Source organism: Dermacentor albipictus, chromosome 5, assembly GCF_038994185.2.
Source record: "Dermacentor albipictus isolate Rhodes 1998 colony chromosome 5, USDA_Dalb.pri_finalv2, whole genome shotgun sequence".
In the NCBI taxonomy this organism is placed as follows: Eukaryota; Metazoa; Arthropoda; class Arachnida; order Ixodida; family Ixodidae; genus Dermacentor; species Dermacentor albipictus.
This window is the reverse complement of record NC_091825.1, coordinates 89,080,256-89,107,754: the sequence shown is the minus strand read 5'-3', so window position 1 is coordinate 89,107,754 and position 27,499 is coordinate 89,080,256. Positions and strand designations below refer to the sequence as shown.

The following is a 27,499-nucleotide window of genomic DNA, read 5'->3' as shown; positions in this document are numbered from 1 at the left end:
CACCCGTGTATTTAGATTTAGGTGCACGTTAAAGACCCCCAGGTGGTCCAAATTTCCGGAGTCTCCAACTACGGCGTGCCTCATAATCAGATCGTGGTTTTGGTACGTAAAATTCCAGAAATAAATTCTTAATTAACCCATATTGCTATATCATGTAATAACCATTATATATATATTTAATAAATTAAAGCTATTTATAACCCATATTAACCCATATTGCTATATCATTCCACGAATAGCTTGGCTATGCACCATACATCCATTATAATCACCAGGCCTGTTGCCGCGTGATTTTGTTTCCAGTGTCAAAATTTCCGCTGGGAGCGAAATGTCATAAAGAGTAAGTAACAATCCTAATTGCTGAGGCTATAATGCGCTGAAGACCGTCCTGACTGAAGTTTCTCTACGCTTGCTTCTATCACCTCCCGAAACGATGGCAGTAGTTGCTCCATTGCCGAGGGATCTATTTTTCCAGAAAAGAGCTGTTTCTTCAGAATGGTCGTACGCTTGCAATACAAAAGTGAGGACTAGTTGCGTTCATTGGTACTGATATAGTGTAATCGCGCTTTGTCCACATGAATAATGCTTGTTGACGAAACCTAGAAGAGCGCTGATAAATGAAGACTGACTTTTTAGGTTCTTAACCCGAGTTCTAAAGGAATCTGTGCTGAAAGACCACCTGGCGGTCGATTGTGGTGATTGCGGCTACGCGATAGATGCTTAAAGTGTATGTAATTTCTTGAGCGCACGAGCTGCATAATTATGATAACGTCTTCGTGCGTATATCGAAAAACGTTTCCATTAAGCGCCCATTGGCACTCCTGTTCTACACCTCTTGCTGGCCCATGTTGCTCCGCCTTTAGTATCCTAAATCAAGTTATTCTAGTTAGGTTGAGAAATGATTTTCTAAGGACATATCATAGAATTCAAGCTGCGGCGCGACTGTTCTACAGAGCTGTGCCTTTCACAAAATAATGAAAGCATATAACGGTCTGCAGCATTTTTCTTTTTTTAATGCCAGCTGCACGAAGCTTGAGGCTTCGTGGTCTTTACACTTCGGCAGGTGCCCTTTTGCACTTGAACAGCAGTTATTTGGAGGTTCGACCAGTCACGAAGTGTCTCACCGAAAACGCGAGAACCTCATCACGACTTAAATCGAGGGAAGGTGGTTGGTTAGGTGCAATTTGCAAGCTCTCCCCAGCACCCATTCGTGATTTGGCGCTCGCTCTGCTTCAACATGGTAGGATGCCTTCAGAGCAAGACGTTCGTACTCAATTCACTTCTTGTCCTAGTCCTTTCTGCGGCAAGCTCTCAAAAGGAAGTCAAGATAGCGTTCGAGGCAGCGGACGTGGATGTTCACGCATGCTTTGGAGTGCTCGTCATCGCAGAGGACAGCGGTGACGAAAATGAACTTTCACCGGAGTTGCCTTCAGAACCGTCCCACGGCCGCTTCAAGAGAGCCGACGAAGACGATGGAGGTGGCATGGGAGAACACGGCGGTGCCCACGGACATCATGGCGCAGCGGGTCACAACGGACACGAAGAGTTCGCATACGAAGAAAGACCCATCGTGGTCACCTATGAAGGAGGTGCCGGCGAAACGGGAGTACCAGAAACGGGTGTCGGCTACGAAATGAACAGAGGCCTCGGAGGAGGTGGTGGTTTAACGTCCATGGGCGGTGGTAGCAGGCGCTACCTGACACCGACTTCTGGCAGCGGTGGAAGTGTTCGTTTAGGACGGATTGTGTACGGCGGCGGTGGTGGCTTGCGACCGGGCTACGGCATGGTAGGAACTCAATTGGGAACTGGTATGAGCGGCGGCCGCCTTGCTTACGGCCTTCAACCAGCACTGGCGACGAGTGGACTAGCGTTACAGGGAGGACCAGCGATGAGCATCTCCGGGACTCAGCTTGGACTGCGAGGCACAAGACTCGGCTTGGCCGGGAGTAGACTCGGTATCTTAGGCACAGGCGCTGGCAGCGGGATAGGCTATGGCTTGCAACCGGGCGTAGGCTACGGACTAATGCAACAGGGAATGCCTGCCTTGTCTACGATGGGCACTCGCTTTATAGGGGGGTCACCAGGAGTTCTCTACTCTAGCGCTGGCAGAGGAGGTTCGGGTATCTACGGAGGTGGAATAGGCCTAGCGCCTGCATACCAAGGTGGATACAGGTTAGGCAGCGGTCAGATGGGGACTGTGGCCCTCAGAAATGGTTATGGAGGTAGCTTCGGTGGTGCTAGAATGGCCATGCCGAATGTTGGAGGCTACAGTATCCGCAATGGGATGGGTATGGGTGGGCTTGGAGGTGTCCGAAATGTCGGTGGTAGCTCACTTGGTCTTCGTAGTGGCTTGGGTGGTTCTTTAGGAAATCTGGGTAGCGGTGTCGGATATAGACGCATCGGTCTAGGGGAAACAGGAGGCAGCGGCTCTCTTGGCATGAATATGGGCGGCGGCAGAGGATCAGCTGGTGGTGGTGGATTGAGAGGGGGATCAATTGGTCTCGGAAACAACGGACAGAGCTATGGCGGCTCTTTTGGCATGAACGGCGCCTCTCTTGGTGGCAGAATGGGCGGAATAGGATCTGGTAGAAGCATGGGAGGTAGTCTGTCGGGAGGATCTCGTGGTGGATCTCTAGGGTTGAGTGGTGGTAGTGCGGGAAGTGGAGGAGGTCTTGGTATAGGAGCCAGAGGCGGTTCTGGTAGTGCAATGGGAGCAAGCGGCGGGCTCGGATCTGGTGGCCTCGGCGTTGGAATGGGAGGTGGTGGAGCTAGAGGGTCTCTGGGCACCAGTGGTAACCTTGGGGGAGGCTCACTTGGAAGTGGCGCGGGACTCGGTTCTGGTGGAGGAGGACTGGGCATGAAAGGCGGCTCCCTACGTATGGGAGGAGGCGGTGGTTCTAGCGGCCTTGGAGTTGGAATAAAAGGAGGTTCTGGAAGATCACTTGGCAGCGGACTTGGCGGTGGTACTCTGGGAGTAGGTGGTAGCAGGAATTCTGGTGGCTTGGGAATGGGCCTCACAGGTGGTTCTGGAGGGGGACTAGGTGGCAGACTCGGTAGCGGCGGCATGAAATTGGGTGGAGGCACAGGCGGGCTTGGACAAAGCGGATCAGTTGGTGCTGGACTCAAGGGCGGTGGTCTGGCTGTGCAAGGTGGCAGACTGGGCATGGGTGGCGGCACTGGCATGGGCCTCAAAGGCGGCTCTTCGCTCACCGGGGGTTTGAAAGGAGGGGCTTTGGGTGGTGGGACAGGTGTTGGAGGCGACGGACTCTCCAGTCTTAGAGGTGGCGGCTTAGGTGTGGGTCATGAAAGAGGTGCCTCTGGCGCACTGGGTGTGAAAGAAGGTGGAGGATTAGGCGGTGGCCTGGGTGCTGGTGGCGGTGGTACTGGATTAGGACTCAAAGGCGGCTCCTTGGGCGGTAGTGCAGGTGGCGGACACACTGGTCTAGGAGGAGCTGCATCCGGTGGCCTCGGTGTCAAAGAAGGCGGCGCGATGGGTGGAGGTCTTGGAGCTGGTGCCATTGGAGGTGGAGCGGTCGGGGGCAAGGTCGCGCTAGCGTCGTACAAGGAGAATTAAGTGTCGGTGGGGATGCCGGTCACTAATGGGTGGTAAGTGGGGCAGCCTTAATTTAGTGATTTGAATAAACGAGCACCAGGTGCCTTTTCTGTCGTATTAATGCGCAGTTCCTTCCTTTATGCCGGCATGTATTGTGTGAACAAAGTGAAAAAGAAAATCTGAGAGCGGAGCAGCCAGTACGCTAAACGGAAAGAAAAGCTACGAAGTAAATTAAGGGTAGCAGTACACAGCAAGAAGGCTGGTGTTTTTTCTTGTGTCTCACTTTCAGCAGCTTTTTTCGCCTATCTTGCTTGCTTCCACTTATAGTCATGTATCAACTCGCCCGGCAGGCACGCCCTATGAGAAGTAGTTATAGCTTTTGAAAATCCTGGTGAAGAGCCTTCGTCATTTGACAATTTTAGCATGTACTTACGGGTTGATATTATGCGTTTGAGATCTTTGTTTTTTGTAGGTTAGCGGACATATATTCTTTACTAAGGTTGTTACTAGAAAACGATCCCAGTGACACTAAAAAAAATTATTTTCGGCGCAAATACTTAGTTGTCACAGCCGATAGCACACACAATTCAGCGATGCTTAGGTGAAACATTTTAATTCTGTGACTTTGACCAATATTATAAGCCGCCTAACTATTTATGAGGTTGAAGTATCCCGATTTTAGCCAATTACTTGCAACAAACGCTGTCTACCCTGTAAATAATTTCAAGGAGCAACATTCCAGCACCTACAGTCAACATTTCAGCCTGTTCGAAAAAATTAACAATTAATTTTGACATTTCGTAGTGAGAAAAATTGCAAAAAATTACAGCATTTCTAGAATACTTTAGCAAGACCTTAACCATAGTTGGTTACAAGATTGGGCGCTGCGACATTGTAGCACCGTGAGCGCATGCGGTCGCAACGTGAGTGCATGCGAATGAGCCGGCCACGTGATTTCATCCTCCAGTATAAAAGAAGCAGAAGGCAGGTTACGTTGTGTTCTGCACAGCCTGAAACTTCATCGCCAGTTCTGCTGCAATGGTCGAGCTAAGGCGTATTGAATGCGTCTGCTTGAAGGCACATGCGTTGGCCCTAAATTATTAGACCGTTAGCAGGACACAGATCTGCTAATCGTTACCGTATTACTATGATATGAAGGCGTAACTGGGAGCAAGAAAGCTGATGGCGAGCTCTTGTGAGGCTCTAACGCCGGCAAATGTATTGTTCGTAATGATCGACTTCGGTGGGCGAGTTGATGCCAAACTTCGTGCGGGTGAACAGCGCAAAGACGGCAATGGCAGTCCGGTCGTCCCGGCTGTGTCACGTTGCTCCGCTGTTTACTCGTGTATATATTTTCTTCACTTACTTTAAAAACTTAAAGTTCTGGTAGCGTATCTTCGTGAACATGTTCTACATTAAGGAGCTCATCATCATCATCATCATCAGCCTGGTTACGCCCACTGCAGGGCAAAAACCTCTCCCATATTTCTCCAACGACCCCGGTCATGTACTAATTGTGGCCATGCCGTCCCTGCAAATTTCTTAATCTCATCCGCCCGCCTAACTTTCTGCGGTCCCCTGCTACGCTTCCCTTCCCTTGGAATCCAGTCCGTAACCCTTAATGACCATCGGTTATCTTCCCTCCTCATTACATGTCCTGCCCATGCCCATTTCTTTTTCTTGATTTCAACTAAGATGTCATTAACTCGCGTTTGTTCCCTCACCCAATCTGCTCTTTTCTTATCCCTTAACGTTACACCTATCATTCTTCTTTCCATAGCTCGTTGCGTCGTCCTCAAATTGAGTAGAACCCTTTTCGTAAGCCTCCAGGTTTCTGCCCCGTAGGTGAGTACTGGTAAGACACAGCTATTATACACTTTTCTCTTGAGGGATAATGGCAACCTGCTGTTCATGATCTGAGAATGTCTGCCAAACGCACCCCAGCCCATTCTTATTCTTCTGATTATTTCCGTCTCATGATCCGGATCCGCCGTCACTACCTGCCCTAAGTAGATGTATTTCCTTACGACTTCCAGTGCCTCGCTGCCTATTGTAAACTGCTGTTCTCTTCCGAGACTGTTAAACATTACTTTAGTTTTCTGCAGATTAATTTTTAGACCCACTCTTCTGCTTTGCCTCTCCAGGTCAGTGAGCATGCATTGCAGTTGGTCCCCTGAGTTACTAAGCAAGGCAGTATCATCAGCGAATCGCAAGTTACTAAGGTACTCTCCATTAAATTTTATCCCCATTTCTTCCCAATCCAGGTCTCTGAATACCTCCTGTAAACACGCTGTGAATAGCATTGGAGAGATCGTATCTCCCTGCCTGACGCCTTTCTTTATTGGGATTTTGTTGCTTTCTTTATGGAGGACTACGGTGGGTGTGGAGCCGCTATAGATATTTTTCAGTATTTTTACATATGGCTCGTCTACACCCTGATTCCGTAATGCCTCCATGACTGCTGATGTTTCGACAGAATCAAATGCTTTCTCGTAATCAATGAAAGCTATATATAAGGGTTGGTTATATTCCGCACATTTCTCTATCACCTGATTGATAGTGTGAATATGATCTATTGTTGAGTAGCCTTCACGGAATCCTGCCTGGTCCTTTGCTTGACAGAAGTCTAAGGTGTTCCTGATTCTATTTGCGATTACCTTAGTAAATAGTTTGTAGGCAACGGACAGTAAGCTGATCGGTCTATAATTTTTCATGTCTTTGGCGTCCCCTTTCTTATAGATTAGGATTATGTTAGCGTTCTTCTAAGAATCCGGTATGCTCGAGGTCACGAGGCTTTGCGTATAGAGGGTGGCCAGTTTTTCGAGAACAATCTGGCCACCATCCTTCAGTAAATCTGCTGTTACCTGATCCTCCCCAGCTGCCTTCCCCCTTTGCATATCTCCCAAGGCTTTCTTTACTTCTTCCGGCGTTACCTGTGGGATTTCGAATTCCTCTATACTATTTTCTCTTTCATTATTGTCGTGGGTGGCACTGGTACTGTATAAATCTCTATAGAACTCCTCAGCCACTTGTACTATCTCATCCATATTAGTTATGATATTGCCGGCTTTGTCTCTTAACGCATACATCTGATTCTTGCCAAGTCCTAGTTTCTTCTTCACTGTTTTTAGGCTTCCTCCGTTCCTAAGAGCATGTTCAATTCTATCCATATTATACTTCCTTATGTCAGCTGTCTTACACTTGTTGATTAACTTCGAAAGTTCTGCCAGTTCTATTCTAGCTGTAGGGTTAGAGGCTTTCATACATTGGCGTTTCTTGATGAGATCTTTCGTCTCCTGCGATAGTTTACTGGTATCCTGCCTAACGGAGTTACCACCGACTTCCATTGCACACTCCTTAATGATGTCCACAAGATTGTCGTTCATTGCTTCAACACTAAGGTCCTCTTCCTGAGTTAAAGCCGAATACCTGTTCTGAAGCTTGATCTGAAATTCCTCTCTTTTCCCTCTTACCGCTAACTCATTGATCGGCTTCTTATGTACCAGTTTCTTCCGTTCCCTTCTCAGGTCTAGGCTAATTCAAGTTCTTACCATCCTGTGGTCACTGCAGCGCACCTTGCCGAGCACGTCCACATCTTGTATGATTCCAGGGTTAGCGCAGAGTATGAAGTCTATTTCATTTCTAGTCTCGCCGTTCGGGCCCCTCCACGTCCACTTTCGGCTATCCCGCTTGCGGAAGAAGGTATTCATTATCCTCATATTATTCTGTTCCGCAAACTCTACTAATAACTCCCCTCTGATATTCCTAGTGCCTATGCCATATTCCCTCATTGCCTTGTCTCCAGCCTGCTTTTTGCCTACCTTGGCATTAAAGTCACCCATTAGTATAGCGTATTTAGTTTTCACTCTACCCATCGCCGATTCCACGTCTTCATAGAAGCTTTCGACTTCCCGGTCATCATGACTGGATGTAGGGGCGTAGACCTGTACAATCTTCATTTTGTAGCTCTTATTAAGTTTCACAACAAGACCTGCCACCCTCTCATTAATGCTATAGAATTCCTGTATGTTACCAGCTATACTCTTATTAATCAGGAATCCGACGCCTAGTTCCCTTCTCTCTGCTAAGCCCCGGTAGCACAGGACGTGCCCGCTTTTTAGCACTGTATATTTATTTATTTATTTATTTATTTATTTATTATACATACTTTCAAGGCCCTAAGGCACTACAGAAAGGAGTGGTACATACAAAGCAATGTAATATGCAGACAATGGTATGCAGGCAACGTTAAGCGATAGTGTGGTAGACTGCTGTTTTGAATGAAGTTGCATCTGTGATCTGAACGATGGAAGCAGGAAGGTGGTTCCAGTCGACACTTGTGCGGGGTAAAAAAGAATCATGATACTTGTTCGTTCGGGAGGATGGGACGGCAACCTTATATCTGTGGTCTGAACGGGACGAAGTGTAGGAAGGTGGGGTGATAAGTTGATTCTTGAGCACCTGGTTTGAGTGATAAACCTTGTGAAATAGGCAAAGACGAGCACATTTGCGGCGTAAAGAAAGATCTGGCAGATTCAGGGTTATTTTCATACATGTAACACTGGAATGGCGGGAATAGTTAGATAATATAAAGCGAGCTGCTCGATTTTGAATTGCTTCAAGTGTTACGGTTAGTGATGCTTGATTGTTATCCCAAATGGCAGATGCGTATTCAAGTTTTGAGCGAACTAGGGTTTTGTAGAGGGTCAATTTTACCGAAGTAGGAACGTTAGAAAAGTTACGACGAAGATATCCTAGCATACGATTAGCATTAGCAGTAATATAATTAGTATGCAAATTCCATGAAAGATCATTAGTTATGTGAAGGCCAAGATATTTGTGAGCGTTAACGGATGCTAATGAAGTGTCATTCAGTACATATCGACACTGATTGCTATCGCTGGTTCTACGTGATATGCGCATTGATTTACACTTGTTAGCGTTAAGTTTCATGAGCCATTTTTTAGACCAGAGTGATATGTTGTGAAGATCTTCTTGCAGTTTATCTGAATCATCAGGGTTAGTAATCTTTCGGTATATTACGCAATCGTCTGCGAACAAATTAATTGATGATGACTTTACACAGTTAGGGAGATCATTAATATAAATCAAGAAGAGTAGAGGCCCCAAGACGGAGCCTTGTGGCACTCCGGACGTAACTGTTAACAATGCAGATGAAGAGTTATTGGTTGTGACATACTGAGTTCGATTAGAAAGAAACTGTTTAATCCAAGACAACACATTTGCGTCAATATTAAGCTGATTAAGTTTATGGATAAGTAGGTTATGACACACGGTATCGAAAGCTTTGGCAAAATCTAAAAAAATACAGTCAATATCGAATCCTTGATCTAAGGCGGCAAACAAATCGTTAGTGAAGCAAAGAAGTTGAGTATCGCATGAAAAAGTTTTTCTAAAACCGTGTTGAGATGGATGGAAGAACGAGTTGCTTTCCAGGAAATCGATGAGGTGAGAATAGATTACGTGTTCTAAGAGTTTGCATGGAATGCTGGTTAATGAGATGGGTCGGTAGTTCTCGGGACATAATGCGTTACCTGATTTATGGACTGGAACCACCCTCGCCGTTTTCCAGTCTGAAGGAAGCGATGAGCACTGTACTGACTGAGTATACAGTTTAGATAGAATTATAGATGAAAATAATGCAGTACATTTTAACATTTTTGAATTAATAAGATCAGGACCTGCAGAAGCTGAGATCTTTTGATTATCAATCAAACGGTTAATACCAACCCAATCAAATAATATGGGATCCATAGCACAGAACAAGGAATCAGGAATATTTGGTAAATCGGCAAAGTTATCATCACAAAAGAATGAGGTAAACACTTCATTTAACACGTTGCAACACTGGTTTTCGTCAACATCATTGCCATCTACATGAACTAAATGAATGGAGTCAGCTTTCTTGTCGCCAACAATACTCCAGAATTTACGCGGGTTAGTTAGTAAGAGGGATGGCAATGTGACATTAAAATAGGTTTTTTTGGCATTGCTAGCCGCATAAACATATTCAGCTTCTGCACGATGGTAAGCATCCCAGCGATCGGCAAGATTGGTTTCTCTGGCACGACGGAAGATACGTTTCTTTTTGTTGCGAAGTCGCTTAAGGTGATTATTGAACCAAGGTGAGCGTGAGTCATAAGGAATCTTCCTTCGAGGTACATATCGGTTAATTAAGTCGAGCAATTTATTTTTGTAGAGCTTCCAGTTTTCTTCGACAGATCGTTCATCGAATTTGATAAGGTAGTTGCTGGTAAACGTTTCCAGTTCACTGGTCATTGAGGGTATGTCAGCGCGGTTATAGTCAACAATAATTTTAGATCGTCTCTTGGTAGATACATGCATTTTCAACGTGAAATTAATAATGGAGTGATCACTTACACCTTGGAGGTAAGTTAGTTTACAAACAAGGTCAGGCACAGTAGTGAAAATAAGGTCCAGGATGTTAGATGACGTAGAAGTTTTACGGGTGGGTTCATGTACTAACTGTGACAGGTTAAAGTCTGAACCTGCTTCTTTTGGCCCCCTAACTTCACTGAGCCCTATTATATCCCATTTACTGCCCTCTAATTCCTCCAATAGCACTGCTAGACTCGCCTCACTAGATAACGTTCTAGCGTTAAACGTTGCCAGGTTCATATTCCAATGGCGGCCTGTCCGGAAACGTATTGCCCTTTGCGGAATAGAGGATTATGGGAGACGTAAATGTGAGTGGTCGGGTTGCTGATGCCACCTGACGGCGCGGAGTTTGACTAGAGAGGATAGAGAGGTTTCATTGAAGCGCGAGGTCTGCCCCAAAAGCTTGCGCAGAACGTTTAAAAAAATCGTTTCGCACGCTTTAAGATATGTCAGGGCGGTGATCTGCAAAAATACTCGACATTGCAAATACTCGACTGCTGAGCACGAGGTCGCGGGATTGAATCCCGGCCACGGCGGCCGCATTTCGATCGGGGCGAAATGCGAAAACACCCGTGTACTTAGATTTAGGTGCACGTTAAAGAACCCCAGGTGGTCCAAATTTCCGGAGTCCTCCACTACAGCGTGCCAGAAAGTGGTTTTGGCACGTGAAGCCCCATAATTTAATTAATTTTTTTTTACTAACTGAGCTACCGCGGCGCCGTTTTCCCATCCATTTTCCGGGGTATTTATGTTTACTTACTATAGCCAACACTGGAAGTGTTAGCCAGCGCCACCACTCAAGGCCTTGGCGGGGAATGTGGAACATCCTTTCTGCTGCAGGCGTCACGTGTACATGACCTTATCAGGTATGTATACAGGTTGTCCGACCTATCATGCACCGAAATTTAAAATATGCAAACGCCAAGTAGCTGGACGGAACCAAAGAAGTGTTGTTTGCCGTCGCTTGGCGATGCTCCGGCTTTAATTTTGCATAATTACATAATTAGTCTTACTTAGTTAATCAATTCCTCAAACACTATAGTTAAATGAAAAGTTTCAATGAGGAAATTGCAGGACAAGGTGAACAACTCCCGATACAATTTTCTGTAGCGCAATACGTGTTATACATAGAAGTGTTTTTCTGAGCGTGAAAGAAGGCCACGGATACACGCAAAGTGCCCCGAGCGGCCAGTCGCGCGGCAATTTTGCGGACGTATATACGTATTTCTTGCATGACACTTTCAAGCTCGATCCAAATAGGTCGCGAAACTTCGGGCGAAAAGCGGTTCAGTAAAAATTGTCACCGGCATCAGCAAGGGGGGTTACGGGAGCAGCGATTGAAGCGCGACTACGTTTGTAGGGAACAAACATTGGGAAAGAAAAAATCGTTTTTTAATTCAAACGAGAAATAGTTATATTCGTTCAACGAAAATAAGATTCCTGGTAAAGTTTATATATTCGTGACGAGCTAAGAAAATACAAGATTATTTAATTTTATTATTATTAATGAATGCATTTCATTTCAGCGCCCATCGTTACAGGGGGCGTTGACGCCACTATCACTCGCAATGCAATGCACCTCTTGAAATGTACAGAAAGGCGCGCTCGTAAAGTTCGCCTCTTGAAACATGCCCCCCTCACACGTTGTGCTTTCTTGCTTGTCGAAGTTTGTCTGAATTTGGTGAGGCGGGTAGCTTCATCGCTTTGACCGCCAGACAATTTTATGACAATTTTATGACCGCCAGACAATTATCTGGCGGTCACAACTCAGTCAGAAGTACTGAGTTATGACCGCCATATAATTGTCTAGTTGCTTTCGTGCGACGGCGTTGACCAACGCGCTTGGCATCCGACAATAGGATCAGCACTCTACACCTAAAGCTTTCGTCGGCCCCCAAAGAAAGTACGTTCTGTGCAGGGGTGCGATTTCGACAACCGTATGGCTGGCCTTTTCCTGCATGGCTTTCCGCGCTGAAAGCTCGAAACACCCATCAAGTCGAATGGCGGGGCATTTGAATATATAGCTCCAAAGGCAGGCCAACAAAACAAATTTCGCGCCTTCGAAAAACTACTGACGTCACTTCTGCTTTTAACGGACATGGCGTCACATTATTTTTTCTTCCTCCAGAAGTGTTCCTACCACATACAGATGGCGCTAAGTCCCATGAACCGCCGAGGCACCGCCATGTTTTGAATGTATGGGCTTCTATGGAAGCTTCGCTACCAGGTATATTTACCTTGACACTTTTCTCCGGGACGCTACTTCCAATGAGCGTTGCGTGGCTGCTCTGGGTGCTACATGTATAGGTCATTATAGTATTCTTGCGCTGCTTTTACTATATCATGGAAATCAGCGATGACATTACCCTGCTTATCTTTCACTGCACACAACTTGCTGCGTCCTAAGCTAAGTTTTCTTAGTGATTTCATGCTGCGAGCATTTCACAGCGTGACCTGTTATTGGCTGAGTCTAACAGCTGTTACGGTTGGCAATGGTGTGCGCCACTGCCGGTGTCCGTCGCAGCTGTCGCCTGGAATGAGAAAAAAAAAATATCCGCGTTCCCGCCATGACCGAAACTGGGCCGGCAGCGTGGAAGGCCGCTACTCTACCATGTAGCCATGGCAGCGCTTGCTAGCTTGTAGCGGAAACATGCCCTGTACAGTCGTCCAAACGCGCGAGGAGACATACGATGTGAGATGCGCGCCGCGTAGCGTCGATGCGTGCGCACTTTGTAACGCATTTGCCTAATATTGCACCAGGGGGCATACCATGCAGCAGTTGCATAGAAAGCGGTACGCGCGAGGGAAAAATGTCTTGAGGAAGAAAAAATAAGATTAAGGATGCGCTTAAAAAATCATAGTATAGAAAACTAGCTATGTTTTGAGGCAACAACAACAAACGTATATGGCTCACTTTATTAAATAAAGCAGGCTAGGTAACTGTTAGCGCCCTGTTTCAAAGGGGATGACAATAAATCATCATTATTATTAGCATCGCACCGTGCCACTTGGCGATGGCGGTGGTGATAAACCTTATTGAAAGGGGGAAAATAAAGGGGGACGTGGCTGAGGGATTGGGCTCAAGTACGGCCCTGGGCCTGCTTGGCCTTCTCCGCCCAGTCCACCAGTTCAAGCTGTTGGTCGACGTCCCCGGAACTGAGCCAGGATGCCCAGTCAGTCTCGCTGCTGACGGGGGGATGAGAAAACGGGAGCGAGGTGCATTGCCACATTATGTGTGTGAGTGTTCCTGTTTCTGAACAGAGCCTACATTGGTCGCTTTCTTTGCCCCCTGCGATTTTGTTAAAGTACTTTGGGTGTGGGTATGTGTTTGTCTGAAGTTGCCGAAACGCGACCGCTTGCCACTTGGTACAAGATGTGAGATGCGCACCACGTAGCATCGATACATGCACATTTCGCATTGCAGTTGCATATTATTACACTAGGTGGCACACCTTGTAGCATCTTATAGGTAGCAATACAAGGTAGATAGAGAATGTTTGAGTAAGAAAAGGATTATTAACGCGTTAAGCGTTAAGGACACCGCGTCGCAGAAAATCTGGCGTAGGCGTCCCTTTTAGAACAAGTTTATTTCAACAAAAGACGATACGAACACTGAGTCACAGTGACGGCACAATTCCACCTGGACGATAACATATACACAGTACGAAGCACTGTATACATTGCACGTTTTGAAAGAAGTGTCCAAGTCCACACTCATTATCATATAACGACATAGACCTGCGGAAACCCCCAGTTACAGATAAACTAATTGTCGCATCACACAAGATGATGTTAAATATACACAGTGTAAACAAAAGTTATGTAAAATGATGATGTGACTTTACATAGTCTTGCAGCGATGTTTGAGATGCGTATATATAAAGAAGATCATGCATACGAGAGCACACAGAAATCACAGGCACCTACATACATGTATATTCAGTGAACACATTTAATGGCCTGGCTAGAAGAACCAGGCTAGTCGAAAATTAGGCCAAAAGCGTTCGCATCCAGCGTCGATCGTCGTTTCGGCAGAAATCACTTCGAACCATGCAAGCCCAACCATGCATATCCAACCACACAGACCCTCCGTGTAGCTTCATGAAGTTATTGAACTAACTAAATTTCTCAAATTAATATACGTCAGAAAAATCGTAAAGTACGGCTTATGCACAATATACAGACATGATAGCCTCGGATTGTGATTTCAATATAAGAGAAAACATAATTGTGTTGCGCGGAAACTCAAACAAAAAATTGGAGGACGCTTAAGCTTCGCCTTCAAGAGTGGAACGCGATAGCGTTCCCGTCGACCCGCCAATGGGCGTAAGACAATGGGCTACAGGGCAGCCATCACTTACGAGGCGCCCCGCATCAGACGTGGTGAGCGTCGAGCCATATGGTCGAGCAACGCGGCGTTCGGCGCAGCAACGAAACGTGCGCCTGAGCAAGCGGAGCGACCCAAAGAACTCGGTATCCCGGAGGGGGAAATGATGCACGCCAGCCAAACGCCGTGATCGGCACGGGCAGAGAGATAGAGAGATAGTGATCTAAAGAAAGGAAGGACGCTTGATTCTACAGAGGGAGCAAGGCGAAGCGTTGTCAGGGGAGAGAGTCCGAGCCGCGACAGCTCCAATGCGCGCGTGGCGCGCCATCTGTCGGGGCAGCGCCGTACATGGAGAGGAGGGGGTCTTCTGTGTTTGCCGCAAGATGGCTCTCCGTGTGCGGAAAGCGCAGAAGAAATGCAGCGAAACGCACTTCGCTACTCGTGTAATTGCGACTTCTGTAAGTTACATGTTCATAATTACCGATATACACCACAGTATAACTTTCCACGGCTCGTTTCGAAGGCAACACCGCATTCACTAGAGGCGCGTTTGCACCTTTTGGAAGCATCGAAATCGTGGCTGAGCATTCCACCTCCGGCTTTCAAGCGAAGCGGACGCGGGATGGCTTGCTCCCATGGAGCGGTTTCGGCGGCCCAGGCGGGCCGCGGTAACAGGTTTTTTGCTTCTACTGCCGAAGATTATCAGGTTATTCTGCCTAATCTGCCATCCGGACGCATCGTCGCGAACACCGTTTTCATGCACGGCGACCCAAGAGCTCGGCCCTACCGTGTCGAAGACTACCGGGACACTTTGGCCAATCTAGGTGCGCTCCCCGACGTTTTGGCGTTGGGGGCGTATCAGATGAACCACGTGTGGGCTGTAACAATGACGAGTGCTGACGCCGCTCAGAAATTGCTCACCGCTGTCAACGTGAAGGTAAAAGATCGCCCATGTTTGCTCATCGATCCAAACAACCGAGAGGTACAGGCGCTCCCAGAATAATTCAGAACGCAGGACACGCAGCTGCTCGTCGGCGGAGCGCGCCGGCGGATAAACACAGGCAAGATTTGCGCATGCGCGGTCTCCCTAGCGGGCAAGTTTCGCTCCCTAGTGCATCAAGTTTGGCGTTGCCTTGCTCCAAGAGGGTAGCGCTAGGTGCGCTGGGCGAATGAATGTCTAGCACAGCATGCATGCACCGTAATCTATAAATAAAGGCTTGTGGATTCCTTGCACCGTATTCTCGCCATGGTCTGCATCCCGTCTGGGAGATAGCAATGCTTTGCGTGATTACATGACTAGTGAGGCGGCTTGGCTACAACGGCATCACTGCCATATTTTTTCCACCGTGTTACCCTGTCCTGCGAAGTATTAGCTCTTAGCAAAATAGCTCCCTATCCGTGTTACTACTAGCTTCGTAATACGAGGACAATTACCACTATTACATGACCCCTCTTAACGGGTGTGTCTGCGATAGTGGCAATAAAAAAGTTTACAGTATGAATTAATAATAATAATAATATATGGGGTTTTACGTGCCAAAACCACTTTCTGATTATGAGGCACGCCGTAGTGGGGGACTCCGGAAATTTTGACCACCTGGGGTTCTTTAACGTGCACCTAAATCTAAGTACACGGGTGTTTTCGCATTTCGCCTCCATCGAAATGCGGCCGCCGTGGCCAGGATTTACAGTATGAATTAACGCGGCACGTTTATCAAGGCCGATTTCACGCACAAGAACTCACTTCATGCAAAGGGCACTCTAATGAACTCTTCACGACTCTAGTCATTAATTGGCGCACCCCGTTACGTGGTTTGCATATATTGTGCGCCAATTAATCATGGAATCTGGACCATTGGTAGCAAGTATCCTTACGTATTGATCGCGTGTCGGCGTTTGTTGGCGAAGATACCGATTTTCATGCTCATTTTATTTTGTTCAGAGGAAATATACAATGATAATCATGGGTAGGCTGTGTGAGCTGAATGCAAAAAAAATAGTAAGGAGAACATAATAAATTAAAATGACAGGAAGAACACTGGGTTTATTTTTTCCACAGTAAACAAAAAGAACCGAAACGTAACTGTTTCGTCTAAAGCTGTTGGCATGTTCCGCTATCAATATCTCGCGAATGCGACGTCCACGTGAAGCGCAGCTTGTACGCGGCGTGGAATTGGCTCGTAGAGCGCATTGACGAAGTCCCTCCTCTCACCAAGGCGCTTCTAATCGCGCGTTATGACGAGCCAGAGCTCGTCGGCACTGGCCCCTTTCAGATTCAGCTTGCATAAACTTCATCATGCCCCACACGTTCTACATAACATTGAAGTCTGCACCTTTCCGAGGCCAGTCAAGAACGCGAACACTACGTTCTTGAAGAAGTTTTTCCACAGCTCTGGCGGTGTGCACCGGGCCCAGGTCTTGTTGGAACAAGTAGCAATCATATTTAAATGGCCCTTGCAGAGCGTATGGCAATAGGTGGTGGTCCATAATCTCGCAGTAAGCTTTAGCTGTGAACGATGGGGACAGTCGGTTTAGCGGACTGAGGCCCTCTTTGCTAATTGCTCCCCAAACGTTGATAGTACAGCGGCCGCTGCTGTAGATCTTGTAAACATACCCAGGCTCGTATCTACACGAAAAGAAGGGAATGATCTTTTCAGATGAAATACCTTTTGCGCGTCCGAAAAATTTGTGCTTAAAAGATCAGAAAAAAAAATGAAAAAATGAAAATAGCTGCAGTTATATGGTCTCCATACGCGGCGCTCTTGACCCGATCTAGATGATGTCGATTCATTTGAGAATATGACTTCCTTCCATTCTTCAGTCGTCCAGCGCTCATATGCCCTGCCAAACTCAAGGCGCCGGCGTTTTTGGTGCTCCGTAAGGTGTGGCTTTTGCGCCGCGACAAATCCACGATGACCAGCCCCTCGCAAATTGTTTCCTCACTGACTTGCACGCTGAGGGCTGTCTTGATCTAGCGGGCGCTCTGAAAAGGATTAGCAACGGCTGCAGCAACAATGAGAAGTAGGACCCTTCCGACATGCACCAGTGTCGTCCCGATCGTGCTGCATCTTTGAGTCGGCCATCTTCATCCCTGTATGCTTGGATTATTCGGTTGACCGCACTTATAGACTGTCCTGTGAGGCGGCATATCTGACGTTGAGGTATACCTTGCCAACTGAGCTTAATTATTTTTCTCCGCACATTCATCGGCACTCTTTTCGGCATGTTGCCTCAATAGGAATAGGGCGAAATTAGCGTAACTGTCATTGTTTCAATGTGTTCGTATCTCTTTATCAATCGAGCCGCCGATATTATCATGGTTGCATCAGGCGAAAACGCCGCCCTTTGCCAGCGCTAGTCACGGTCACCTACCGTAAATATTTTGAGCAAATGATAAATACGGCCCGCACGAAAAATGAAAAAAAAAAGGCGTCCAAGCACCCGAACATGCAGACACGAGCGCTTATGCTCGAACGCGAGTGCATGCGTAGACACAGCTTGTCACAGACACCACCGGCCCAGCCCCCCTTGACATAACGTTAAGGGGCACCTAGAGCTACCGTTTTGCAGACACGCAACACAAACTAGGTGCACCAGGGAGCCAACCTTGCTCGCTAGGGAGACCGCGCACGCGCAGACCATGGTACTACTTTTTCCACGGGCGCGCTCCGCCGGCGAGCGGCCGCGTGTGTTGCGTTCCGAATTATTCTGAGAGCGCCTGTACGCTTAAAGCTACACTGGTTGCTGCACGGCGTGACCGACGAAGACATTCGTGTGGCCCTGACACCCTACGGGAAAGTGCTGGAGGTGACGCGGGAGAAGTGGCGTGTACAAGGCGTCACTGAAAAGGGCTCGACGACTCGCTCAGTTGGACTGCAATTGCATGGCGACGTCAAAGTCGACGACATTCCCCACCAGCTCAAGATAGCCGGAGAGCTGACTCTCGTCGTTGTTCCAGGCCGCGCTCCGCTCTGTCTGCGCTGCAAGAGCACCGGGCACATACGTCGGGACTGCAAAGTACCTCGCTGCAGTCGTTGTCGCCGTTTCGGCCATGAGGACGCGGATTGCCCAAAGACGTACGCCAGCGTGACCGGACCAGTCCAGGCAAACGATGCATTGGACCACCTTATGGATGAGGCAGACTCCGAAGAAACAGCAGGAGTGTGCCAAAACCCGACTACTCAAGAGGGTACACCGAACACTCCACAGGACGTCCTCCTTGAAGCTCCAGGGAAGCCCGACGCCGGGCTTTGCATGAAGCCGTGGAGGACCGGAGTAGGAAAGCTGCTCCAAGTAGTACCGGCCACACTTTTTCCAGCGGAGCTGTAGAGTCTACTCCCGAGGCAGTGCCGATGACAGGCATCGATGGCGACAGTGCCAGTGCGACCGCAAAGCGGCCCCACGAAGCAGGCGAAAAGGAGAAGGGGCCCAGCGCCCTCGCAACGGATGAGCCGCCTGCGAAAACGACTCCCGTGCGGCGTCTTTCCCATCGGCTTCGGCCGAACACTTCGACGGAGCGCAAGACGGCGGAAACGCCGCCTTTGCCTCCCTGAGGTCTGCACCGTGTCAAGGCACCCAGAAAAAAAGCGCAGTAGTGAGGTGAGCGTCATGCCCCCGGGTTCTCACCGCCTCGCAATGATGTCTATGGATAGGTCATTTCGTGTGGCCACTTTAAACGTACGTGGGCTTGCCTCAAGGAGGAAGCAAAGTCAACTCTATAGACTAGTTACCGAACATGACCTGGACATTCTAGCAGTACAGGAGACAAAAGTTGAGGGCGACGACGAGGCCGGGGGCATGGTGCGTCAATTCTTAGCTCGATACTGTGTTATAGTGAGCCATGCTGTGGGAACTTCTTCCGGGTGCGCTTTGTTCATCCGACACAGCCTTGGAGCAAAAGTAGAAGCTGTGACGTCATGCCCGTCAGGTCGGCTTATTGTCTGCGATTTTTTATTATCGTCATTGGAATGGCGTGTTATTTGTTTGTACGCGCCGAATGTCGCTGAGGAAAGACGCAGATTTTTCGATCAGCTAAAACAGTATACCCTGTGTAATAGGCTCCTCATTATTGCCGGTGATTTTAACTGTGTTCTTTCAGCCCGTGATAAAACTAGCGCCCGACCGTACAAGGATGCAAGCACCATTGCCCTAAGCGATATGATAAGGGACGATGGTTTGGAAGACGTGGCTGAGTGTCTCGGTGGTGGGAGGACTACGCAGTACACCCACTTTCAGGCAGCTAGCCACGCCCGTCTTGACAGAGTGTATGTGAGCCTTGATTTGATACCCCTTTGTAAGGAGTACCACGTGAGCGCACTTTCATTCAGTGATCACTGTTTGGTCAGCTTTTTAGTAGCAAGCACGAAAGAAAAGAAAAAGGGCTTTGAGTGGCAACTATGGAAATTTAATTCGAAATTACTAAGCGACGAAATGTTTACAGCGGATGTAACGAAGCAAGTTGAAGAAATGAATGCTGTTGATAACACGACATCTGGTGAAAAATGGGAGAACTTCAAGCAGGTGGTTAAAATCAAGGCTTTAGAGCGTGCGAGCGCTATATGCAGAGAAAAGGGAGCAGAAGAAAAACAGATGCGCAGGAATTTAGAAAAATTGATCAGTGAGGAATGTAGGATGCCCGGCATGTTCATGGACGATATTCGCGCACTGAAACATAAAATAGAACAGTTCGATATCGAGAGATACCGCGGTGCTGTGGTGCGGGCAAGGGTTGAAAGGCTGATAATGGGAGAAGTACCGTCGAAAAGAGCGTTAGGCTCAGAAAAGTGGCATGCGCGCCGCAATCAGATAGCGGAAATCGAATATTGCGGAAAAGTTAGCGACGCAGCAGAAGATATCGAGCGTGCTTTTTTCGAGCACTATAGGGGTTTATTCACTTACTGCGCAGTCGACATTGATCGTTTTAAAAAGGACTTTTTGTCGTTGATGCCAAGGCTAGATGAAAGTACGAAAGAAACATTGGAGGAACCAATTTCGGAAGAGGAAGTGAAAAGTGCTATTGAAAGTATGCATCCGGGAAAGTCCCCTGGCCCTGATGGTCTAACCTCAGCCTTTTATAAATATTTCAAAGGTGCGATCTCACCAGCCTTAGCGGATGTTTATAACGAAGCATTCCAGCTCAAAGTACTACCCCCGTCCTTCTCATCTTCCCACACTATTCTTATACCCAAGTCAGAAGATCCCGTTGCATTGCGAAGGGTAACTTCTTACCGCCCAATTTGTCTCACTAACGGAGACTACAAGATAATGATGAAAATCTTAGCAAAGAGGTTGCAGACTGTCATTGCGAAGCTTGTGGGGCCGCATCAAACGTGTGGCATTAAAGGTCGAACTATCTTCTCAAACATACACGTAGCACGCAGTATCCTCGAATGTTGCGATGCCATGGGTGCACATGTGGCAATGCTCCAAATTGATCTCGAGAAAGCGTTTGACCGGGTGCCTCATGACATACTTTTGTGCATTCTAGATTATGTGAATTTGGGTAGAATAATTAGAGAGGGGGTTGCCATGGCGTACCGGGACTGCTCGACGCGGCTCATTGTCAACAAGATGTTGGGAGCGCGAATCCAAGTTAAGCGGTCTGTGCGTCAGGGCTGCCCTCTCTCGCCGCTGTTGTTTTGCTTGTATATAGAGTCGTTTTGTTTGAGTGTCATGGAGAATGACTGTGTCCGCGGGTTTAAACTGCACGAGGTTGAAGTCCGCCTGTTGGCTTATGCAGACGATATTGCTGTGTTCTGCACTGATTTGGACAGTATAACACAGGCTGTCAAATGTGTTAAAAGTTTTTGTGCTGTGAGCGGCAGCGCGGTAAACTGGGGTAAGTGCCTGGGATTCTGGCACGGGGATTGGCGGGCGTCCCCAGACACTTTTGCCAACATGAGTTTCGTTACGACTCCGGTGAAATACTTGGGTGTTCCCCTTCAGTGCTACAAAGACAGTGAGTCGTACTGGAGGAGTGAAGTGGATAAGCTCCGGGACACAGTAAACAAATGGAATGGCTGGAATTGGTCTATGTTTTCCAGAGCCACAATTTGCAACATATTTTTAGTGAGCAAACTTTGGTACATCCTCCAAGTCTTGCATTGCTCAAGGGTAAACATCCAAAAAATTCACCGGGTGTTCGCAGTGTTTGTGTGGGCATCGTCTTGGGAGAGATCAAGTCGTACCAATTTGTTCCTTCGAGTTCGAAATGGAGGACTTGGATTGTCACATTTGTTTTTGAGACAGGTTGTCAATCGTTTTTTTTTCTTCAGGGACGCAAAAAACCCGTTTTTATACACTGTCTGCCAACTTCGCCTGGGCAGGCACTTGCCCGAAATGGTTGTCTCAACGGGCAGTTTGCCAGGGGGTGTCTATGGTTTTCTACGTGAAGTTGTGGTTTCATGCAGGTTTTTGTCAGCGCGTTTTTCTCTTCAATATTTGAGTGACGTTAACCGGAAAAAACTGTACAGGGACCTGTGTGATGTTGTTCTTCCCGTGCCTTTATATCGGTCTCTCTACAGAGCTAGCCATGGGCACAATGTTCTGAAGCGCGTTAAGGCGATGCTAGTACCGTCAGGCGCTAAGACGTTCTTTTTCGAATTGCACTCCGGAACGCTGACTGTCAAACCATGGCTGGCTGAAAGAGGTTTCTTTGTTCCTTGGGGCACTCATTGTACAATTTGCAGGCAGGAGGAGACAATTGAACATGTTTTTCTGCATTGTTGGGATGCCGTTTTCCTCTGGGATGTGCTCCAGCGCACAATCAAAAAGGATTTCCCCCTAGATGCGTATGGGATTCGCTACTTGCCAATAGAAAGTGATGATGGTACCCCATTCGATGTGATCATGCTTTTGGCCCTGCATAGCATTTGGAAATGTAGAATTGCGGTAAGGCATGCCGATCTCGATGCAAGGGCGGCTCGCCAGTATTTCAAAGAAAGCATACGGAACTTTGTAGAGGAACAAAAGTTGCTGGAGTGCATCCCAGAGTGGTTGCCACGAGTGGAATTATTATTGGCGATAAGGGAATTTTAGCACAAGCGCAGCCGCACAAGTTCTGCGGTTGTTTTCAACATATTGTGAGTGTGCCTTTTGATTATTTGTGAATGTGTAATTTTTATCCGGGCCAACGACCGGCAATAAAGAAAAAAAAATCGTGGCTGAGTGGTAGCGTCTCCGTCTCACACTCCGGAGACCCTGGTTCGATTCCCACCCAGCCCATCTTGGAAGTTGCTTTTTATTTATGGAGTGCCTGCCGTGATTTATCGCTCACGGTCAACGCTGCAAAACGCCGACACCGACGCCGACGACACCGGCTTTTCTGCGACACGAGCTCCTTAACGCTATCGCGTTAAAACCCCCTTTTCCAGTGTCTCTGCCAATCTTAGACTGGCCACGGCGTCCGAGATTCGCGCGTGCCGAGGCCACGGAGTGGCGCGCCCGGTTCCTTACAACACTTCCAGATGGTGCTTGCCTCTACTGCATCGCGGCCCACGCAAAAGGCCGCGTTTCTACCAGAAAGCTCGCTTTCGCGCAAAGTGTTAGCTGTCAGCATTTGCAGGTAAAAGTTACGGTTACATAAACTGCAGTTGCCGGGAAGCGTGAGAAGCAGTTTCCTGACTGCTTCTCACGCTTCGGACCTTTGAATGCTACCGCGTTCCACCTTTAAAGGCAAAGTTAAGGCATCCTCCAAATTTTTAGGGAAATGCATACGAAAATGCCAGAACGAAAAAAAAAACATGTACAGTGTACCTTATTAAATCAAGCTGGCTAGGTGACTATTTGTCGCTGCCCCGTGTCAAAGGGGTTGCCAATAAATAGTCATCATCATCATTAACATGGCATCGTGGCACTTGTCACGCCATGTAAGATGCGCGCCGCGTAGGGTTGATGCGTGCGCACTTTGCATTGCAGTTGCCTGATATTGGACCAGGTGGCATGCCATGCAGCAGTTGCATAGCTGGCGGTACAAGGGAGATAGAGAACCCTTTAGAAGGAAAAGAAGATTATGGAGATCTATGAAAAATCTTAGAATGAAAAAGATATATGACATATACCTGATTAACTTAAGCAGGCCAGGCAACTGTTTATCAGCAACCCGTTTCAAAAGGGGATGACAATAAATCATCATCAACATTAGCATCCTTTCGTGCCAGCAGTCACGCGATGTGAGAGGCAACGCAACGTCGATATGTGCACAATTTTCATTGCAGTTGTGTATTATTACACCAGGTGGCCCGTTATGTAGCGGTTCATTAGCAGCGAGAGACGTTTTGAGGAAGAAAAAGAAGATTCAGCAGATGTGTACAAAACTGCTGGTATTAAAAACATGTATAGCACGAATAAATCAAGCAGGCTAAATCAAGCAGGCTTGTTAACCGTATGTCGCTGTATGCCATTTTAAAGGGATGCCAATAAATTGTCATCACCATTAACATCATATCGTGCCACTTGTCGCAACTTGACAAGCACGCCTGGTCACGTCAATAGGTGCAAATTTTGCAGTGCAGTTGCGCTGTATTCCACCAAGTGTCCTGACATGTAGCAGTTGCATGTAGCAGTTGGTTGTTGCATGTAGCTGGACCTCGTCAACTAAAGCAGGCAAAGTGAGTATTTGTCACCACCTCCTTGCAAAGGCGACGCAAATAAGCGGTCATCATCATCAGCCGCAGCAACACCATCATCAGCATCGTGTAGTACCACGGATCAAGGGATGTGACATGTGCGCCGCGTAGACAGGATGCCTGTGTTTACTCTTCGGGGCACGTTATGGCGCCTCCTCATAATATACGAATGTCCTTGTGCGTGCTGCAGAAAATGGAGCTCCAACGGAGGCACATCTCCAGCTTACGCTGTGGCTGTGCTGCGGGTACCGCTCAGCCCTGTCATTTTTTCACAGCGAAGCTGTATATGACTAGGGTTCCGTGCATCTTTGTTCTCCGTCAACAAAAATTATCACCATCAATGGTTCATACCCCCGTAAGCAATAAATCCCCCGATAGCAAGCAAAATATGCAATGGCTTAGAGTCCCGTAAGGCAGAGGCTACAAGCACCCAACAAGGTGAAGCGAACAGTGCTTACATTCTGTATAATCACACATACAGCATACAGAACAGCATGTCGAAAACTGTCATCATCGATGGCTGGTACCCCTGTAAGCAGCCAAGCAACGCAATGGCTCGTAACACCGTAAGGTTGATGGCTACTCACTTTGCGTGGATTAGTTGCGATGACACTACCCCTGTGGTCATTATCGGTGATTTCAATGTGGATGAGACGGGACCTAAAAGGTAGTGGTTTACGAGTTTCGTGTTGCAGAGATATAGCTTGCCATGCCACACCGATCCGACCCAACCGATAACGCACAGGCGTACGTCCATCGATTTGACCTTATCAAAGAATGTGTTTGTAGTTGCAAGTATGTCGACCAGTGCATATCGCAGCAATCACAAAGTTTTTGTGACCGTCGTTACTAAGTGAGAATGATCGATTCAATAACGTTTTTGCCATAAGTTTTCTCAGCACGATGTTTACAGCTGCCCTGGTCATCCACCTTTGCAGGGCGGAGTGGCCTTGAATATTTTTTTACTGCCTCCTCAATCTTTCCGATGTTATAACATAATGTCGAGTATCGCTTACTCTCTTCTTGTTTGTCACCTTTAACAGTTCAGCGAACGGTATCTCATCTCTTAGACGCTTTAGTACTTTGTCGTTTCTTTCTTAAGTCCTTTGTTACTTGGGAGTACTTACCTACTGGTTCCCTTGGTGCCTTCCCTCACACTTCAATTGCTGTTTCTGAAGTCAGAATCTTTAGTTTCATTCATTACCTCTATTTTGTCTTCATGTTCTTGTTCTGAAGTTGCATATCTGTCTGCAAGTACCGGCGTGAATTCGTCTGCTTTTACCCTTACTGCGTCTAGGTGGGCCTGTATTATCTTGATTGATTTGAATATTTCTCTTTTGAAATTGTTTGCGGAGTTGACATTCTAGTTGACGTTAAGAGAAAGAAATGCGCCTGGCCATGCCATGCAATGCGTGGGGCATATAACAGCTGGAGCATTAGAGTTACACATTGGGTGCCAAGGGAAGGGAAGTGCAGTCGAGGATGACAGAAAAGTGGGTGGGGGTGATAACATGATCCTGTAATGCAAAATGATAGAAAGTTGGGTGAGTTGGTATGGTCTGATCAGATACAATCTCAATGTGATAAAATTAGAAAATCTGCAAGTGCAAGCTGCAATTGGCTAGTCCTATATATATATATATATATATATATATATATATATATAACGCCCTTAGCTCTCTAATCCCTTCTCGACCTATACCATGTGATCGACTTTCTAAATTTCACACACATACATATTTTGTCCACTTTGATACCCCTAAAGCTAACGAATTGAATAAGTTTCATGTAGAACTTGCAACTGCGATGCCAAGAGAGGCTGCGATACAATGTTTTTTCTATAGTAATAAATACGTACGTACTGAAAGATCAGCAGGGTAATATCATCAGCAATTTCGACGATGTATTAACAAGCAGAATAATGCTATACTGACCTGTGCAGTAGCCAGAGCAGCCGCGATACCTCTATTCTAAGTAGTAACGAACAGGTTAAAGAGGCTCCTTCTATAACTTGCGATAGAGTTAGAAAGGCCTTGCTAGATATCAAACGGGGAAAAACGGCAGGAGAAGATGGAATAACAGTAGATTTAATCAGAGATGGAAAAGACGCCATTGTTGAAAAGTTGGCAACCCTTTATACGAACTGTCTCATGACTTTAAGGGTCCCAGAGAAAGGGAAGAATGCCAACATTATACTAATCCACAAAAAGGGAAACGTTAAAGAATTGAAAAAATTATAGGCCCATTAGCTTACTTCCAGTATTGTATAAAATATTCACCAAGATAATTTCCAGTAGAATAAGGGCAACACAGGAATTCCGTCAACCAAGACAACAGGCTGGAGAAAAGTAGAAAGATATCTATAAAGAGAGGGGTCAGGCAAGGTGGCAAAATTTCTCCAATGCTGTTCGCTGCATGCTTGGAAGAAGTATTCAAATTATTAAATGGGGAAGGCTTAGGAGTGAGGATAAACGTCGAATATCTCAGCAAACTTTGGTTTGCAGATGACATTGTTCTGTTCAGCAACGCTGGGGACGAGTTACAACAAACGATTGAGGACCTTAACAGCAAGAGTGTAAGAGTGGGGTTGAAGAATAATATGCAGAAGACAAAGAAAATTATAAGTTGCCTGGCAAGGGAGCAAGAGTTCATGATCGCCAGTCAGCCTCTAAAGTCTGTGAAGGACTACGTTTACCTAGGTCCATTACCCACAGAAGACCGTGATCACGAGAAGGAAATTTACAGAATAAAAATGTGTAAGAGGGTAGACGGCAGACATTATCAGATCCTGACTGGAAGCTTCCAATTATCATTAAAAATAAAAGTGTACAATTAGTGCATTTTACCCGTGCTAACATATGGGGCAGACACTTGGAGACTGACAAAGAATCTCGCGAACAAGTTAAGGACCACGCAAAGAGCGATGGAACGAAGAACGCTAGGAGTAACGCTAAGAGACAGGAGGGGAGCGGTGTGGATCAGAGGACAGACGGGGATAGCCGATATTCTAATTCACACTAAGAGAAAAAAATAATGGAGCTGGGCAGGTCATGTAACGCGTAAATTAGATACCCGGTGGACATTGAGGCTTACAGAATGGATGCCAAGAGAAAGAAAGTGCAGTCGAGGATGGCAGAAGACAAGTGGGGTGATGAAATTAGGAAATTCGAGGACGCTGATTGGAATCGGTTGGCGCAGGAGAGGGCTGATTGGAGATAGTAAGGAGAGGATTTCGTCCTGCAGTGGACATAAAATAGGCTGATGGCGATCTTACTAATATTGATGATGATGATGTATTACATTATTATCCCTTCTTATCTCTCCTCGTTCAGTGAATGTTGCTTTTTTAGGTCTGGTTCTCAATCTCATACTTTACCCCATGCGGCGAAGCATATTTCTGCAAACTCTTAAAATTGTAGACATTGCAAAAATACCACGCCTTATCCTGGTGGCAGTGTTAGCCTCGATTATCTGCGCGATATCCTTCGAGTGCAGAATGAGATATAGAAAGAGGTTTCGTTGCTCTACCCGTGCAAGACGTACGGCTGAAACTCGGGCGATAGAGAAAGCTAC

At 47.0% G+C, this 27,499-nt stretch overlaps 3 protein-coding genes across 5 annotated transcripts in view; 2 read left to right on the top strand and 1 right to left on the bottom strand.

Moving 5' to 3' along the window:
- LOC135906872 (uncharacterized) overlaps window positions 1-27,499 on the bottom strand; it is a 151,451-nt gene that overhangs the window by 21,717 nt on the left and 102,235 nt on the right. The gene's annotated exons all lie outside the window — the stretch shown is intronic.
- The window catches only part of LOC135915971 (sulfotransferase 1C2-like), a 67,831-nt gene that overhangs the window by 31,225 nt on the left and 9,107 nt on the right, over window positions 1-27,499 (top strand). The window lies entirely within an intron of this gene.
- On the top strand, window positions 1,237-3,641 carry LOC135915981 (uncharacterized PE-PGRS family protein PE_PGRS54-like). The gene has a single exon (XM_065449161.1). It carries the CDS (start codon window positions 1,238-1,240, stop codon window positions 3,572-3,574), a length of 2,337 nt encoding a protein of 778 aa, XP_065305233.1. The 5' UTR covers window position 1,237; the 3' UTR covers window positions 3,575-3,641.

Excerpts from the sequence above, each read along its gene's own strand:
- LOC135915981 (XM_065449161.1), top strand. The coding sequence starts at position 1,238 with ATGGTAGGATGCCTTCAGAGCAAGACGTTCGTACTCAATTCACTTCTT.